This window comes from Carassius gibelio, chromosome A9, assembly GCF_023724105.1.
Source record: "Carassius gibelio isolate Cgi1373 ecotype wild population from Czech Republic chromosome A9, carGib1.2-hapl.c, whole genome shotgun sequence".
NCBI lineage: Eukaryota > Metazoa > Chordata > Actinopteri > Cypriniformes > Cyprinidae > Carassius > Carassius gibelio.
In genome coordinates this window covers 14,046,521-14,063,380 of record NC_068379.1, presented here as the reverse complement: position 1 = coordinate 14,063,380, position 16,860 = coordinate 14,046,521, and the positions used below count along the sequence as shown (strand labels likewise).

Genomic DNA, 16,860 nt, shown 5'->3' with positions numbered 1-16,860 from the left:
TATTTTTGCCCAGGATCTACCTCCACTGTGCAGGGAGACCAATCACTCAGAAGCCACGAGTAGCAGGGGCTTATGGGACAGGGTTTGGTCTGGGAAAGCTGAGAGGCACACGGGCGTCCCTCCTCATGAGCTTGCTGAAGCATGCTGCGAGAGCGAATCATAACACCTGCAACAGACACGCATGTGAAGAGACATCTGTGAATGCACTGTATGGAAATATGGCAAACAGCAGAGGATGGGCTAAAAATACATCAAGCCTGCATTAGAGTGTACTCTAATAGCTAGGGACAATACTTTGGATTAATGTATTATTCAAAAGTATAGTTGTAAAATTTATAAACTTTATAATACAATTCAGGAATAGACAGAAACAGTCATCTGAGATGGCCCAAGATCATCTTACACCAGTATGAATTTCATGTTGGTCAAGGCAAAATTAAGCATGTTTAGAACTATAATAATCTTAAACAAAAAATGTATTCCATAAAATAGATTGTATGTATTATAATATCTTAGTGTATTCGTTAGATGTCAGTGTATTTACTTATCAAGTAAATATAACTTGTAAACTGAATATTATTGTGTGTCATTCACAGGCAAAATGTTATTTTGTCAAATTGGAAAAATATTATAAAAAACTTTTGTGACACAAAATAATATATTTGCAATTATGCTTATAAAGACAAAAGATTAACCATTTTATTGCAAAAAATATTGTACAGATTATATGTTACAAATTAGATTGCATTATCATTAGGATGTATTAACATTAATGTAACATTTAATAATGTATAATAATTTTGAAGGTCACACATTTCTTTGCAAACTTTTAATCAGGAAATATTGTAAGTGAACCATAGTTCTATAAATTCAATTTTTTTCATTATATATGAAGGTATTGCACCATTTACACTGATTCTGAAGCTTTTCTTATCATATTGCTCTCGGTGGTGTACAACAAGCAGGTTCTGCATAAAACACTTTCACAAAAGAATCATATTAAACACAATTCAAAAATAAAGACATTGTGGAAATGAAATTTTCTTCATTTTCATAAATAAAATAACAAATTACTCCTCCTGTGATGTATATATGACCACTGTTAGACACTGTTAATGAACAAGTTAAACTAATCAGAAAGGTGTGTTTTTCTGTAAGTCCACAGGCCCAAAATTGTCCATAGGTGAAGAAACACCTGTAAACACAAATTAAATTTGAGAGTTACACAAAGATTAATGACTTTAATTGCTTTCTGTTCCTCACACACATGTATCACATGATTTCAGAAGACTTGGTAATCTACACAGTGCACAATGAAAATCTTTTTGCTCTTTTCTGAGCTTGTCAGCACTTGGTCTTCATTTATTTCAGTGTATTTTGCAAAATGCCTACTTTTCAAGATTCAAGAATTTTATTCGTCACATACACTATTATATAGCGCCTATATAACCAGCAGTGAAATATGATTCAGGTCCACTCCATGGACAGTGCAATTATTAAAGAATACAACACAGATGAAAATATACATAAATATAGCTATGAAATAATGAAATAAAAGTAAACAATAAAAATATAAGCATAAAATATAAAAAAGATATATATTGTAGAATTATAAATAGAACGCAAAATAATGTGCATGAAAGCAGTGGCGGCTCCAGACAATTTTGATTGGGGGGGCAATGGGGGGTCCTGGTCATTTCAAGGGGGGTCTCATGAAAACCAACAAAAAATACAGTGCACACGACTAATAACTGCATATTACTGCTACTAAACAACAAAAACAACACCGCACATCAACTACTTTGTTTATAATTAATTAATCAATTGCAGTTTGCAAACAATATGCTCAAACTTTAAAGGGTTGGACCTAATCAATAAGTCCACCTTAAATATTGATACAAAACATAAAAAACTGATTCACTGGAATATAGTGATTCATATTATTATTACTGTTGTAGTTGTTGTTGCCTAAAATCGAACACCTTTGCAATGTAAACAAATGACAGGCTACATTTGTTATTCATATCCTTCACACTGCACTTTGATGTCAGGTATATTATGCATTTTTTTATTGCCATTGATATTTTTACATTTATTTCCAGAGAGATATTATTGAGTTTACAGGCTAATGTGGTCTTGCTGTTGTAAACACTGTTGCTATTGTAGAAAAAATAATAATATTTGCGTCACATTTAAAATATAATTACATTTTAATTCATTTCTGAATAGTTTTTATTTTTATAATGATAATTCAGAGAATGAGAAAATCTGAATAAGCCTTGTTGTGATAATTATTTTTAAGGCACTCTATTTGTTAAAAAATAAATAAGTAACGTTAGTGTAATATAATAATAGTGTAGTCAAATAACATAAAAAAGACCAGACCCCTCGATGTCTGTGAAACTTTCCTCCCTCAAACAGCACGCTAGCGTTACTTCTACACACAGCAACATATCTGCAATGCATGTTCTCACATCACATCGTTCTTGTAAAATAATAATAAGTAAATAAACATCAAAATCACTTCGCTGAGAATGAAACACCGCTTACCAGCTGCCGCTGTGTTGAAAATATCCTTTAGCAATTAAAAAATGCGCGTCGGATGAGGTCGTCGTAAGGTGAAAGGTCATCATGTTGGTCATTTTATTTACGGCTAAATTATTATTAATAAATTGTACTAATATTATGATTGGGCGTGGGCAGGCATTCACAAAAGGGAATGTTATTACAAAAAAAATCGAGGAGATTTTGCTTTGACAAAAGGGCACTTAAGGGGCAAAGGAGCAGGTGCTCAAGTGAACCGGTTCTTTCGAACAGTTCGATCAAATAAAACTAGTTGGAAAAAAAACGGTTCACCGGTTGTTTTGCGCTCGATGTAATGTCATTCAGGACGACTGCCCTTCTTTCAAGCCTTCGATTTACCCGCGCTCATAACACTAGCACAGAATCAGTTCAGAATCAATCATCAAAATAATCAGTTCAGGCGAGCTGTGAGTCAGTCTGCTTCATGCTGAATCACACATGCGCAGTATCACCAGCTCCTCGGTTCTCGAATCGGACGCGTCTGACAGAAACGATTCTCGTCAAGTGTAAGAATAAATGTAGAATAATTATTATTTATTATTATTCTGCGTAGTTTGAAGATATTTTTATTATATTTATCCCGGATATATATATATATATATATATATATATATATATATATATATATATATATATATATATATATATATATATATATATATATATATATATATATATATGTATATAATCAGGAAGAGGGTGGGGGGTCAAATGGGGGGTCAAGGCGTTTTTTGGCAGGGTCTTGAGACCCCCCAGGACCCCCCCTGGCGCCGCCGGTGCATGAAAGTAAACTGTAGTCTTAAATATTAAGATACCCAGGGATGTAACAAGAGGTAATGTGCATGCATTATACTGTGGTCTTAAATATTAAGATACACAGCAATGTACAAGAGGCAAATTTTAAAACAGGTTGACACTGTTAGTATGTCAATGTGAGGTAGACAATGATGAATATGTTACTGATAAAGTGAATGTTAAGTGGAGACATTAAGATGTTAAGAGGCTGGTTTTGAGTTTAGGAGCCTGATGGCCTGGGGGAAGAAACTCCTCCTGAGTCTCTAGGTTTTTTCCATCAGGCTGCGGAAGCGCTTACCAGATGGCAGCAAAATGAAAAGCTGGTTACTGGGGTGGATGGAGTCCTTGATTATTTTAACAGCTCTGCTTTTGCAGCGTTTGGTGTAGATGTTCTGCGGAGAGGGGAGGGCAGACCCTGAGATGCGCTCAGCTAAGCACACAACTCTTTGCATGAGTCTTGACTGGAGCTGTTCCCGTACCACACTGAGATACACTGAGTCAATACATTTTCTATGGCCTCTGAATAGAGTTTTCAGGATTGCTGGTGAGACCCTGAATTTCCTCAGCTGTCGGAGATGGTACAGTCTTTGCCTGGCTTTATTAACCTGTGTTTGAATGTGGGTATTCCAACTCAGGTCTTCGGAGATGTTAACACCAAGGTACTTGAAGCTGCTCACCCTCTCCACAGGGGTCCGGCTGATCATAAGATGAGTATAGGGCTGCTGCTGTCTCTTCCTGAAGTCAACCATTAGCTCTTTAGTTTTACTCAGATTCAGAGAGAGACAATTGTCCTGGCACCATGATGTGAGTTTCTCTACTGCATCCAAGTATGCGGTCTCATTATTGTTGGAAATGAGGTCCAGAACCACAGTATCATCAGCAAATTTGATAATTGATGTGAAGAAGACACACAGTCATTTGTGTAGAGATAGTAGAGCAGAAGACTTAGGACACAGCCCTGTGGGGCTCCTACGCTCAGGGTGATGGAGTTGGATGTGTACTGGCCTACTTTCGCCACTTGAGGTCTGCCGGTGAGGAAGTCTTGAATCCAGTCACAGAGTGAAGAATTCAGGCTGAGGTCTATGAGTTTAGAAGCTAGCTTTATAGTCTACTATAGTATTGAAGGCTGAGCTATAGTCGATAAATAGCAGCCTTACACAGTTCCTGTTATTGCTGTCATTGTGAGGGAAGAGTGCAGGATGTGAGAGATGGCATCATCAGTGGATCTGTTGGGGCGATAAGCAAACTGAAGAGGGTCCAGAGTATCCGGGATGGAGGAGCAGATGTAGTTTTTAACAAGTCGCTCAAATACCTTGATGTCTATTGATGAGAGGGCAACTGGACGAGAGGGCAACTGGACGATAGTAATTCAGACAAAAGTGTTTATTGTTCTTAAGCACAGGGATGATGACAGATTTTTTTGAATGAGGTGGAAACAACTGAGATAGCAAGAGACTCATTAAAATGGATGTAAACAAACCAGCGAGCTGATCAGCGCAGGACCTCAGAACAAGGCCAGAAATCCCATTTTCTGACGTTCACTCGCTTTAGGGCCCTCCAAACCTCGTCCTCCAACACAGTGATGACATGATCATCGCTGCTCTGACTGCCGCTTCCTGACACTCTGATTGGTAGACTCACTCTGCTTAGATTGTTTTCAAATCAGCCTTAGAAACAGTTTAAAGTGTCAGCCAGCGACAGATCTGCTCTCACCTCTGCAGATGATTTATTTCCAAAGGCACAGATGGTCCTTAGTCCCTGCCACAAAGCATCAGGAGTCAGGACCCATTGAGCTGGAAATGAGACTCTATTCGTTCCCTGTATTGTTGTTTGGCGGCTCTTCCTGCGCGTCAGAGAGCATAGCATGATGCTTTGTACTTGCTCATGTTTCCCGACAAAAGATCGGCATTGTAAGCCGCAGTGCGTTTGTTTACTGCTGCACGGATTGTTCTGTCCACCTACGGTTTCTGATTAGAGAAGGTCCTTATAGTTATTGTTTCAGTTGCTTACTTGGCTAGCATGATTACAAAGCTTAATGCTACATCCGTGAACTCGCTGATGTCAGATGAACTTGCCAAAAACATGTCCCAGTCTACGTCATCAAGAGCCGCCTGTAGCATGGCTTCAGAGTGGGCGGACCAACTCGTCACCACCCTCTGCACCAGGGGTTCTTGAACAAGCCTTTGTTTATATTCCGGTGTGAGGAAAATGGCAGCATGGTCCGATTTCCAGCCAGTAGTGAGCGAGCTTTGTAGGCATTCTTTATCTGAGTGTAGCAATGATCCAGTGTATTCGGTCCTCTGGTTGGACAGGAAACATGTTGATAAAAATGAGGCATACCTTGCCTTAGGTTGACTTTGTTTAAGTCCCCAGCGATGATAATAGCAGCATCAGGATGTTTGTTGATATTGCTGCTGAGTGCACTGTGAAGCTCAGACAAAGCCAAGCCGGTGTCTGCTTGTGGTGGGATGTAAACAGCAGTAACAATGATGGATGAAAACTCCAGAGGTAGATAGAATGGGTGGCAAATAATGGATAAATGTTCCAGATGAGGTGAGTAGGAGCATGACAGAGTGGAGATATTCCTGGGGTCACACCATTTCTTGTTCATCATGAAACACACTCCTCCACCTCTGGATTTACTGGCCTCGGCTGTCCTGTCCATCCGTAGTACGGAGAAGCTATCAGACTGCATTACAGTAGCGTCCGGGACCAAGGGCCTTGTTTGTTTCAGAAATCCTAGTGCTTTTCCCGTGGTGTTTCTTGACCTGTCACCTCGGGTGGTTATTCAGGTGGCCATTGTTCATATTGCCGAATGAATGAAATGAGGGTGATTGAATGATGAAGAATTTTACGCAGCAGGGGCATATAGAAGTTCACTGCATATAGCAGCTCTAGGCCTGCCTAAACATACATTAGTGTTAACTAGAACAGGACATCCTAAATTAACATGGAAACTGACAGCACTGAAGCTTAAACCAAGCTTTTCAGAAGAATACAAATTTGGGGCTTTCAATCCATTCACTCAAATTCTGAAAAAAAAAAAAAAAAAAAACGGAAAAACCTTTCATAATTGTACATCTAAACTGAACTGCACTCCAGTGAGTTTTATTGGAGAGAGCCATCCTTCCAGTCGAACATTAAACATTTAACAAGAAGAGAGAGAGAGAAAAAAAATAATTACATTCACAGCACAACACAACTGCTCTTCAAATTCATGTTTTGTGCTGCCTGCTAGAGCCCCCTCTACAGCTAGCCGCTTCAAGCACGTCATTCATTAAAAAAGAAGCACTCCGGTCAGATGAGGAAGCCCTTAAAATGACGTGATTTGACAGAGGAAATATTTCTACTTGATCCTGTAGGAAAATGTAGGAGGGATGGGGGGCAATAGAGAGAAACGAGGGCTTGAATGAAAAAAGAAAAAAAGGGAAAAACAAAGAGTTCTTTGGGTCTCCTGAGCTCCACTTCCAGATGTATTAAAACTCTGTGCATATATAAAACACATTATGAACCCCAATATCTAGGTCTCCAGTGAGGTGCACAAGAAACAACACTGCTTTGACACAGACAAGAAATTTTCTTTTTTGCAGCCAGCACAGCTTGCGTTTATTTCTATGCATGTGCATGTAACCAAAAACATGCTGAGAACATCCTGTTTGCATTGCCTGAAGAACTCCCTTTGGATTTAAAAGTAAACTGCTTGACCGAGATAGGAAGCTGATGGCTGAAAGAAAATAATTGAAGATAATGTTGAACGTGTCAACAAGCTGAACTCCTAAAATAAATATTTCCCTTTGACTGATAAATAATTTGGCATATTCAGGAAACCAAGGGTTTTATAATCCAGAGTCATTAACCTGTAAGCTGATCCTTAAAAATGATTCATGACATAACATCCATAATTAAAAAGGGATTCCGACAGGGCATGTTAATGAATGCAAAGTAAATGCAAACCACCTGATAGTGTGAACCTAGAGCAAGCAGAGTGTTTATCTCCCTGGAACCAAAGGTTTGTGGGTTAGGTTGAATGCAAATGAAATGTGTCAGCAGCACAAGAACATTAGTTATTGCCAACTGTAATTTGCAAGCATGTTTCTTCCTGATTCTTCTAAATACTGCTGATTGTTTCTTAAAACTAAAATGATTGCTATTTTGGGCTTTAGTAGGATTCGCCTGGAAATTTACTGTGGATGAGCAGTTTCTACATGTTTTGAGTTACTGTCATGGAAAGGAAACAATATTTATTGTGAAAAGCATTATACAAATAAATTAATGTGCAAAAGATAAAAATAATTAAAAATGTTTTTGAAAAAAGGTTATTATGCTCACAACGTCTGCATTTTTATAGAAAACACAGTAAAACTAATAATATTTAAAATACTACAAATAAAAAAATATTTTTTAAAATATATTTTAAAATGTAAAGTTACGCAACATGTATAGTTTTTTTACATATATATATATATATTTTTTTTAACATAATAAATTACTTTTTTCATCAGTTCAATACTTGCTGAATAAAAGTAAAAAATAAATAAAAAATTAAGCATCAATTAATAAATTAATAAATCAATCAAACTGACCCCAAAATTTTAAATGTTAGTAAACATTTGTAAATGTACGTTTACACACTTCACAATATTTTAGCATCTTTAAAAAAGACTTAATGCAAAGTTTCCATAAAACAGATCATTTAATTTAAAGCATTGCGCTTTAAATGTTAATGAGCTTTGCTGACCACGCCCCTCACTTCTGAGCTGCTCTCAGAATGACTGTTCATTGTGCAACTTGCTAAATAACACATTATTAGGAAAGGCGATTTGCAAAGGTTCATTAAAAAAACCTAATACTCACTTTTTCTATAGGTGAAGCTGGACCGTGAATGATTAGCGTGAAGATGGACGCATTTAGGTTGATTGGGGGTGCATTCCCTTCAGAAACAAATGTAATCCACTGATTCTTCAACCTCTCAGATGTCAGGAGTAAATGACTAATGCTATGTTCATTATTACATCCAACAACAGAACATCTCGCTTAGGAGAAATTCTTGTCTACATCTGATTCGGCGGATAAACAATGGCAGACTGGTGACCGCTCACTCAGTACGGGTCTAAGATAAGACACCAGTCCAGTCTGTGCTGAAACTCTACTGTCAAACTATCATGGGAGGGGCCTGTCTGTGTGGCATCAGAGATCGGCTCGATTTGAGAAAAGGGTAAAGATTTGAGTAGAATAAAAAAAACAACAAAAAAAAAAACCCTGGGTGTTTTTTTTTCATTATAGGTTGGTTATGTACACACACTGCTAACACACATTTCAGTTCAAACTGCTTGTAAAAGTGCATGCAGCATCCGATGACCCCTTTAAGAAACTTATTATAATATCTAGCAGTCTTTATATTTTAAAAGGAGGTTCCATCATAAGGGGTTCATCATATTTTGGGACTCCTGACATCAAAAGCTTTTAGAACCCTTGCTCAATTATACAGTGTACTTACTGAGCAACAGCCCTCATTAAATGTGTAATTAATTTCATACTGTGACTCACCTTTACTGCCACAGGTGTGTGAACACTCGGTCCAGGGCGCCCAGTCAGACAGGATGCAGTTAAAGGGACAGTCCACCACACAGTTCATTGCCAGTCTCCACGGTCGAGGCAGGCCCAGCTAAAACAGCGGGACAGCCATTAATCCCACTTCCCCTCACCACACACAATCTCAGTCTGATGAACCAGCTGTGAGCCAATGAGGGGCTATTACTGTAAAAGCCTTCAATGAAAGAATCATTTTCTGAATATGGAGTAATACTGTGAGGAGTTAATGGACAGTCATGGCTGATTTGCAGTACATGCGGTTGAAGGACATAATACAATCCCACAGTGCTTAATTCCCCCTCAGAGAACATTTGTACTGAGTGGGGCGGCAGGAAATGAAGGTTACCTCCTCACACATGCTCAAATCCACAACTTTGCCATCGCTGCGGATGCAATCTAAGAGTCGTGTCCTTGTGCCCTGGCCGCAGATGGCATGTTCGCTCAGCTGACAGGTGCTCCAGCCTGACCCGTAACCGAAGGACACAAAAGCACACACACATGGGAAACGTCAGACCAGAGTATCATTTAAATATCATATTCTGGGTTTGTCATCAGAATTTAGATTCCTTTCAAATAGCCTTTCAACTAAATGCAACATCAAGAGTGTGTCTAATCTCAATAGATTCATAGAAGCCTGGATTGCATACTTAATAGATATTTTATGTTTATTGTATATTGTATTGTATCATTAGATATTCTATGCATGCATGGTTTCTGGGCTTATAATGTCCATAATCCATAATGTTGTCTGATGCTATTCGAAAACGCAGTTCTATGAAATTCGAAGATTTCTGGTCAGTAAGGTTTTTTTTTCTTTTAAAGAAATTAATACTTTTATTCGGCAAGGTTGCATTAATATTGCAGTAAAGACATTTATAATTTTACTAAATTCCATTTCGAATAAATAAATGCTATTCTTTCGAACATTCTATTCTTTAAAGTTTAAAAAAAGTATTACTCTGTCCACGAAAAAATATTAAGCAGCACAATTGTTTTTAACATAGATAATAATATGTTTCCTGAGCACCAAATCAGCATATTAGAATGATTTCTGAAGGATCATGTGACACTGAAGACAGCTTTACTATCATACGAATAAATTATATGAATTATATTATAAAAAAAAATCTCTCTATATTTTTTTTTAAATGGTAATAATATTACATTAGTATAATATTATATTATATTAGAGTAAAAATATTATATTTCTTTCAAATGAATTCAGCCTTGGTAAGCATAATACACTTCCATAAAACATAAAAATATATATATATATATATATATATATATATATATATATATATATATATGATTAAGCTAATGCCTATGAAATAGCAAAGTAGAATAGAGAAAGATGCATTGTGATCTAAGGGCAGAAGTTAGGCTGCCTTTACAATACTAATCTGGCTTTAAGTCAGTCAAATGGCTTTGAGGAGGAGTATCAGTATTGATATGATCAGTAATTTCATGGTCTCTGTGCAGTAAAGGGCTTATCATCTCGTTCATATCTCCATACCCATTTCCTTCATTAGGCACTATCTGGAGAATTATTATCTACAGGACGATACTTCACATGTGCCGATGTCCTATCGAGCTTAATATGGCATGGGGTGGCTGCAGGCGACTGGACTATCCAAAGCAGTGGAATTCACATTCTCAGTGGAGATGTTAATGTGAGAGAACAGCGTGAAGGAGAGAGGACGAGTTTGAGCCTTGATCTTGCTTGAAGTGCAGACTCTGAACATCATATCATATCTATCATATACCCAAGAACCTGCTATGTGAGGCAGACTGAAGTCAGAAGTGTTAAGATAAGCACAAGACTAACATGTTCCCGTTATTAATACAGTGTACATTATCTCAGTATGTAGAGTATGTTCACTTGCATTTTATGGACCCATAGAGATGGATTTATGTTAATTTATTGAAATAATGAAAAATAAAAGTCGCTGTTAAGAAAAAAAAACAACAACAACAACTAAGAAAACAACCCCGCTTTATCATAAAGCAGAAATACCAGAAATATCCAAATATCGTGTTGGACAGTGGATACCTTCGAATCAAAAAGCTTGAGAATCATTGCTTTAGAATGAGATGCCTAAACGTGAGTCATGCAACAGTCATTAGATGATCATGTTATATTTAGTGTCGTGTCAAGCAGAATGAGAGAGACCCACTGGAGACATTGAAGTGATAACTGAAGCAGGTGCTGTTGAGGCTGCAGGGCTCTGTCTGGGTGCTGTCTGGACACACTCTGTCGGCCACTGGGGGGCGCAGCATGTGTCTCGTCCTCATCCTCACTGTGCTTTCATTACATGGCTACAAATAAACACAGTTAAAATGTCAAGAGGGCTTTGGTGCCAAACTTATCAAAGTCTAGACACGTCTTTAAAAAAAGTGCATATGCATAGGCAAGCTGAGCAACAACCGCTGTGCGGTGTCATACTGCATTGTAAAAATAAAATAAAAAAAACCCCAGCAGTCAGGCAGCCACATGGTCTTGCAATGCTAAGTGCACTGTTAGAAGCTGTCAGGCTGCAGGAAGCAACTAATCTGCATCTCCATCACTGTTAGACGCTAATGAGACCCTTTAAACAGCTAGCTGGCCATGGGCATGTATCTCACTATTGGGGAGGCTAATCATCAGCAGGAGCTTTGTTTGGCTAGTGCCATACATCTGTGCACCCAGCAGTGGCGTAGCCAGGGCAGGGGCCATGGGGGCACTGGCCCCTCCTGAAAACTGATTGGCCCCCCAGTGTGCCCCCACCCTTCTAATTGTCTGTCACTCACAAATTCAAATCATAATCTTTCAGCCTAGTAAATAAATCATGATTGCGTCACGATGCTTCTCAACGAGGACCAAGAATAGCGAGCTGCTGTTTTCCAATGAAAAAAAAGCACACTGTAAGTTGATATATTTTATATAGCTTATTTTTTTGATTAGCGAGTTGTTGCAGTGCAACAAGTGTTTGGTACTAACGTTAACGTATTTCGGTGTTAGACAGACCAGGTTCGATGACGATGTTATCTCCTAGAGCAGACCAAATGCTAATCATTATATTTACTATGCTCCTCTGATGCTGAATGTAAAAGGGGTTTACTGCGTTACGATTTACTTATTTTTCGGCCGAACGCGCCGATATAGGCAACAACGCAATTTAAAGCAATGGTTTAAAAAAAGTATAATTGCAGTTCTAATAAAGTCATTATTGAATCATGCAATCGATTGGCGACTTTTTTCACTTAAGTGAGGTGACGAAACAAATTGTATGATGTTTATCTAACGCTCCACACTTGAGACTTTTTTTTACAGTCTATGGGTGAGACACATGCAAAAACATCGTTTTTTTTACAGGTCAATTTTGAGATTTGGGGCTGTTTGTCTTCAATAACATGTCTTCTTTCAGACTTGTGGTGAAAAAAAAGTCCAAAATATAGCTCTTTATTTTACTACACCTTTAGTCTTTTTGCGTCTGTAGATTTCTCATAAATTCAGTTGGCGTTCTAAATCACCATGGTGCTCCGCGATTGCTGTCTGCACCCTGGAAAGCTCTCTCTCTAGCTCTCTCTCCCGTACATTGTTCTCAGATCCAAATATGTTTTCACAGAAGTTACTGACAAAACGTAATTTGATGACACCCAGAAACATTCTCAAATAAAAAAAAAATCATACATAAATATTTAATGCATGATTAAATAGCAAAATAAATAACTAATACTAAAATAACACTGGACTAATTAAGCTATTCTAAACTCTTTCTATAGGATCCACATATTTTACATGTTAAACTAAAGCTACCTTTTTGAACGAGTAGCTATCTAACAAAGTATTGAATATGATATTTTAAAATCAATATGCTCAACATTAATTAGTCTTGACATAAATAAATTTTGTTTATTCATCAATGCAAATTTACTGCAACTGCTGCTATGCAAATTGAATGGGATGTGGATAATAAACAAAAAAAAAAAGTATTATATTAAATTTATATTAGTTATATTAATTCCTTAATTGTGTATTTATTTCTATGAATTATTAATGTTATTCTGCATTTATATAAATAAGGCTATTATATATATTATATAAGGCTATTATAAATAAATTCTATTATTATTATTATTATTTGTGAGTATTATTCTTTTATTTATTACAGTTTTTCTTTAGCTTTTGTAAAGTGAAAAGTTAATACAAATTGTATTTGATTGTTTTGATTTAGAGCAGTGACTAATTTCTATTAAAATATAATAAGGTATCACTGTTTATTACTCATTTTAAAGGTTACTAAACTCTTGAAATGATTTGGATATACAGTTCAAACAACACAAGATTGGCCCCTCTGTATTAATCGTGGCCCCTCTTGTGCCCCCCAGTTGAAAAAATCCTAGAATCGCCCCTGGCACCCAGGTTTTTTTGGGAACATTTAATAATTATGTAAAACCGAAACTAATTAAACAAGCTCAGTCACCGAACCCTGGTGTTTGACATGTTCGCAGTGCTGGCTGAGTGCTTTGACAGAGCAAAGAGAACAAACATTGCGTGGAGCTGAGACCGTACAAGGTAGAATTGCGATTTAATGTGATTAGTGTAGAGACCAAATTATGCTGAAATGGCTTGGCAGTCTTGTGTAGGTTGGGCCGAGCCAGGATAATTCATCCAGTTTTTTTTTTCTGATTTGTTGAGTATGAATTGAAGAGCTGTTTGCACTTCAATGAGTCAGCGGCCCAATGGCAAATTGTATCTAGGGTAACTTTTTATGCACAACATTAATTAGAATAACAAATGCTTCATTACTACTAGAGGTTCATCTGCATACTGATTTCATTTGTCTCCGTATTCAGCGTTTGAAATTTTGCCGCAGGAACTCTGGAGAACGGTATGAAGATTTGACTTGCAAGACACAATTAATGTGAAATATTCAAATTGATGCAAAACATGTCGACACTCCTATTTCATGGCCCGAGCTCAGAAAGAATCATGCAAAAATATACCGTAAAACATTTCTGTTCTTAATTCAAAGACTCAAATGATCTCTCTAGAGGCAAATTTTTACGAGCTTATAAACAAGGCATAGTTTTAACCTATAAAAGCTTGGGTTAAAATTAAAAGATGGCTTAGAGCGGTATGATTGCAGGTCAAAAGTTAGTGGAACATGTCCATAGTTACTATAGTGATCTATACCTAAACTTACTTCTGACTTATAACTGACTTGCATGAGTAAAAACACTTTGGGACTAGAGATGCCCACAGTATATTGTTACAATTTTAGGAATTTCATTAGTACTGGTAGATATATTTTCTTAATATCTTTTAATTAATATCCTAAAATACTTGCCGTCATCCAACACTCATTAACACTTATTTATGAGCAAGTATTACTATTCCAAAAATCATCTAAATTCACGTGTAGCTTTTCATTGTTTTAGCAATTGTTGGTGAGCAGACAAAACTTATTAAAAAAAATATTAGGTAATCTTACCAACCCCAAACTACACAAATACTTTCTGGGGTCTCTATATGCTGGACCTTGCATCACAGTCGACTCAGAATGTTGCTGAATTTTTAAATTGTGCCATGAGGATATAGTACCAGACAAAAAGGATGTCTTACTATTGAACAGGTGCTCCATTGACTCCACTGGGACATCACACAGTCATTAGGGCATGGCAGGACGCAGGTCTGAGCTTGGAGAGGGATTTCTTCCAGGTCACACAGGGTCTCGTTCACACTGCTAACCTGATCCCCACTGTCACGCCTCACACACCTGTCACAGCCAAAGAACAGCAGAATGAGAATGTGGAGGACGAGGGTGGCAGAATGGAGTGGGTCGTAACCCCTAAGAGAAGCATCTGTGATGGGGTTACTCTGTGAGATCCTGTCCTTGCTTACCGAATCTTGCGGCTTTGGACACCTTCACCACAGGCTGGCAGCTCGTCCACTGTGTTGATAGTGCAGACTGACCAGGGGTCTGTTACCCACTCGTACTGACCGCACTCACTTCGACAGGGCACAGCCTCATACACCTGCAGACACACAGAGACAGCAATTAAGAACTGATTACAACAAAATCCATTTAAATATAATGTGATACTGAAGCTTGCATGACTTATCTTAAAGGGGGGGTGAAATGCTATTTCATGCATACTGAGTTTTTTACACTGTTAAAGAGTTGGATTCCCATGCAAAACATGGACAAAGTTTCAAAAATTAAGTTGTACGTTTGAAGGAGTATTTCTGTTCCGAAAATACTCCTTCCGGTTTGTCACAAGTTTCGGAAAGTTTTTTTCGAGTATGGCTCTGTGTGACGTTAGATGGAGCGGAATTTCCTTATATGGGTCCTGAGGGCACGTTTGCCAGAAGAGCGCGCGCTCCCATAAAGCAGGGCACTGAGAGGCTGAGCACAGACTCACTGATCAGAGCAAGAGCGTCGCGAAATGTCACAAAAGGAGTGTGTTTTTGGTTGCGAGTTGCCAGGGCAAGACAACCCTGCACAGATTACCAAAGAAAAAACAGCATTAAGGGACCAGTGGATGGAGTTTATTTTTACAGAGCATCAACGGAGTTGTGCAAGTGTTTGTGTTTGTTCCCCTGCATTTCTAAAATGCTTGTTTTACAAACAAAGCCCAGTTTGACGACGGATTTGCGTATCGTTTATTTCTTAAGGATGATGCAATCCCAACGAAAAAGGGTCACGATTGTGTGTTGGAACCACAGGAGGTGAGTAAAACTGCTTAAAATATCTCTGCCTCCTTGTTAGTGCGTCCGCCTCCCATCGGAGACCCAGGTTCGAGCCCCGCTCGGAGCGAGTCATTAGCTGCTGCTCTCGTTCAGTTTCAGCCATCACAGCTGTCACAGCTTCCAAACGCTTTCAACGCAAAAGCCTACTGGCGCTCGTGATTCTTTAGCTCCGCCCACACGTCACGCCGGTCGTGTTTTTCCGGAAAAAATCGGTACAGACTATCTTTCTTCTATGAATATAATATAACTAAAGACTTTTTGGAGTTATGAAGGATGCAGTACTACTCTATAGGTATTCAAGATTAACAGGATATTGAGTGAAAATGAGGATTTCACCCCCCCTGGATGGTTAACATGAACCAGAAAAGCTTGAGCATATTCAAAAGGTCTAACAAGAAATGCATTTAAGAACTTTTGCAATCTCTTTTCTAATGATGAGAAGTTAGTCAGAGACACAGATAAAGTCTGTTTAAAGGTTCTCTTGTAAGAACTTTATCCACTTTTTTCAGAAAAAACATCATTTTTTTGAAACATCAAAAAAAAAACAAACAAAAAAACAGCCTGGTATGTGCAGGTATTTATATAATCAGTCTTACTGGCAGTAAGAGTAGTTCCCTGTAACTGTGTTGTTTGATTACTGGATATCATCTGTTATTTTTGCAGCTTTCTTTTTTAAATTCTTAAATTATTGTTAGCAGTTGTATTCGAATCTAAACTTATCTTCTTTTCATAACGTCTTCATTTAATCTCATTGTCCCTCTGCTTTGTACAGCCCATCCATCTCTACTCATTTTACAATGGAATGCCATGCAACACAGAGGATGAACATACGTATAACACATATTGATCATTATGTTTGGGCTCACAATTATGGATTTTTGTTAACATATATTGCTACAGAAGAAACTAAGATTGCAGAAATGAGACAAATGCAAAACTGATGCTAATAAAGCGCCAACTGGTTCAATTAGCATTAATCCAGTAGCCAAATATCCTGACCTTGATCCTTCATGGACAAAAAGACTCCTCAAAACTGGGTGCCCTGTGTTTTTAGGAGGAAAACAGCCCTTCAACATCCACAGTAAATTTGAAGTTGAAACCTTTTGTGGTATGAAATACCCACATTCATGATTTGGCTAATTTCTGATCAACAA

General features: G+C 37.8%; 1 protein-coding gene across 1 annotated transcript in view; it reads right to left on the bottom strand.

The window, feature by feature from the left end:
- LOC128019346 (thrombospondin type-1 domain-containing protein 7B) overlaps positions 1 to 16,860 on the bottom strand; it is a 180,215-nt gene that overhangs the window by 14,050 nt on the left and 149,305 nt on the right. The window contains exons 18-23 of the mRNA XM_052605326.1: positions 14,858 to 14,991; positions 14,579 to 14,732; positions 11,148 to 11,289; positions 9,317 to 9,432; positions 8,926 to 9,043; positions 21 to 166 (exon numbers count right to left, since the gene is read on the bottom strand). Coding sequence (XP_052461286.1) covers positions 21 to 166; positions 8,926 to 9,043; positions 9,317 to 9,432; positions 11,148 to 11,289; positions 14,579 to 14,732; positions 14,858 to 14,991 — 810 coding nt within the window. The remainder of the gene's footprint in view (positions 1 to 20; positions 167 to 8,925; positions 9,044 to 9,316; positions 9,433 to 11,147; positions 11,290 to 14,578; positions 14,733 to 14,857; positions 14,992 to 16,860) is intronic.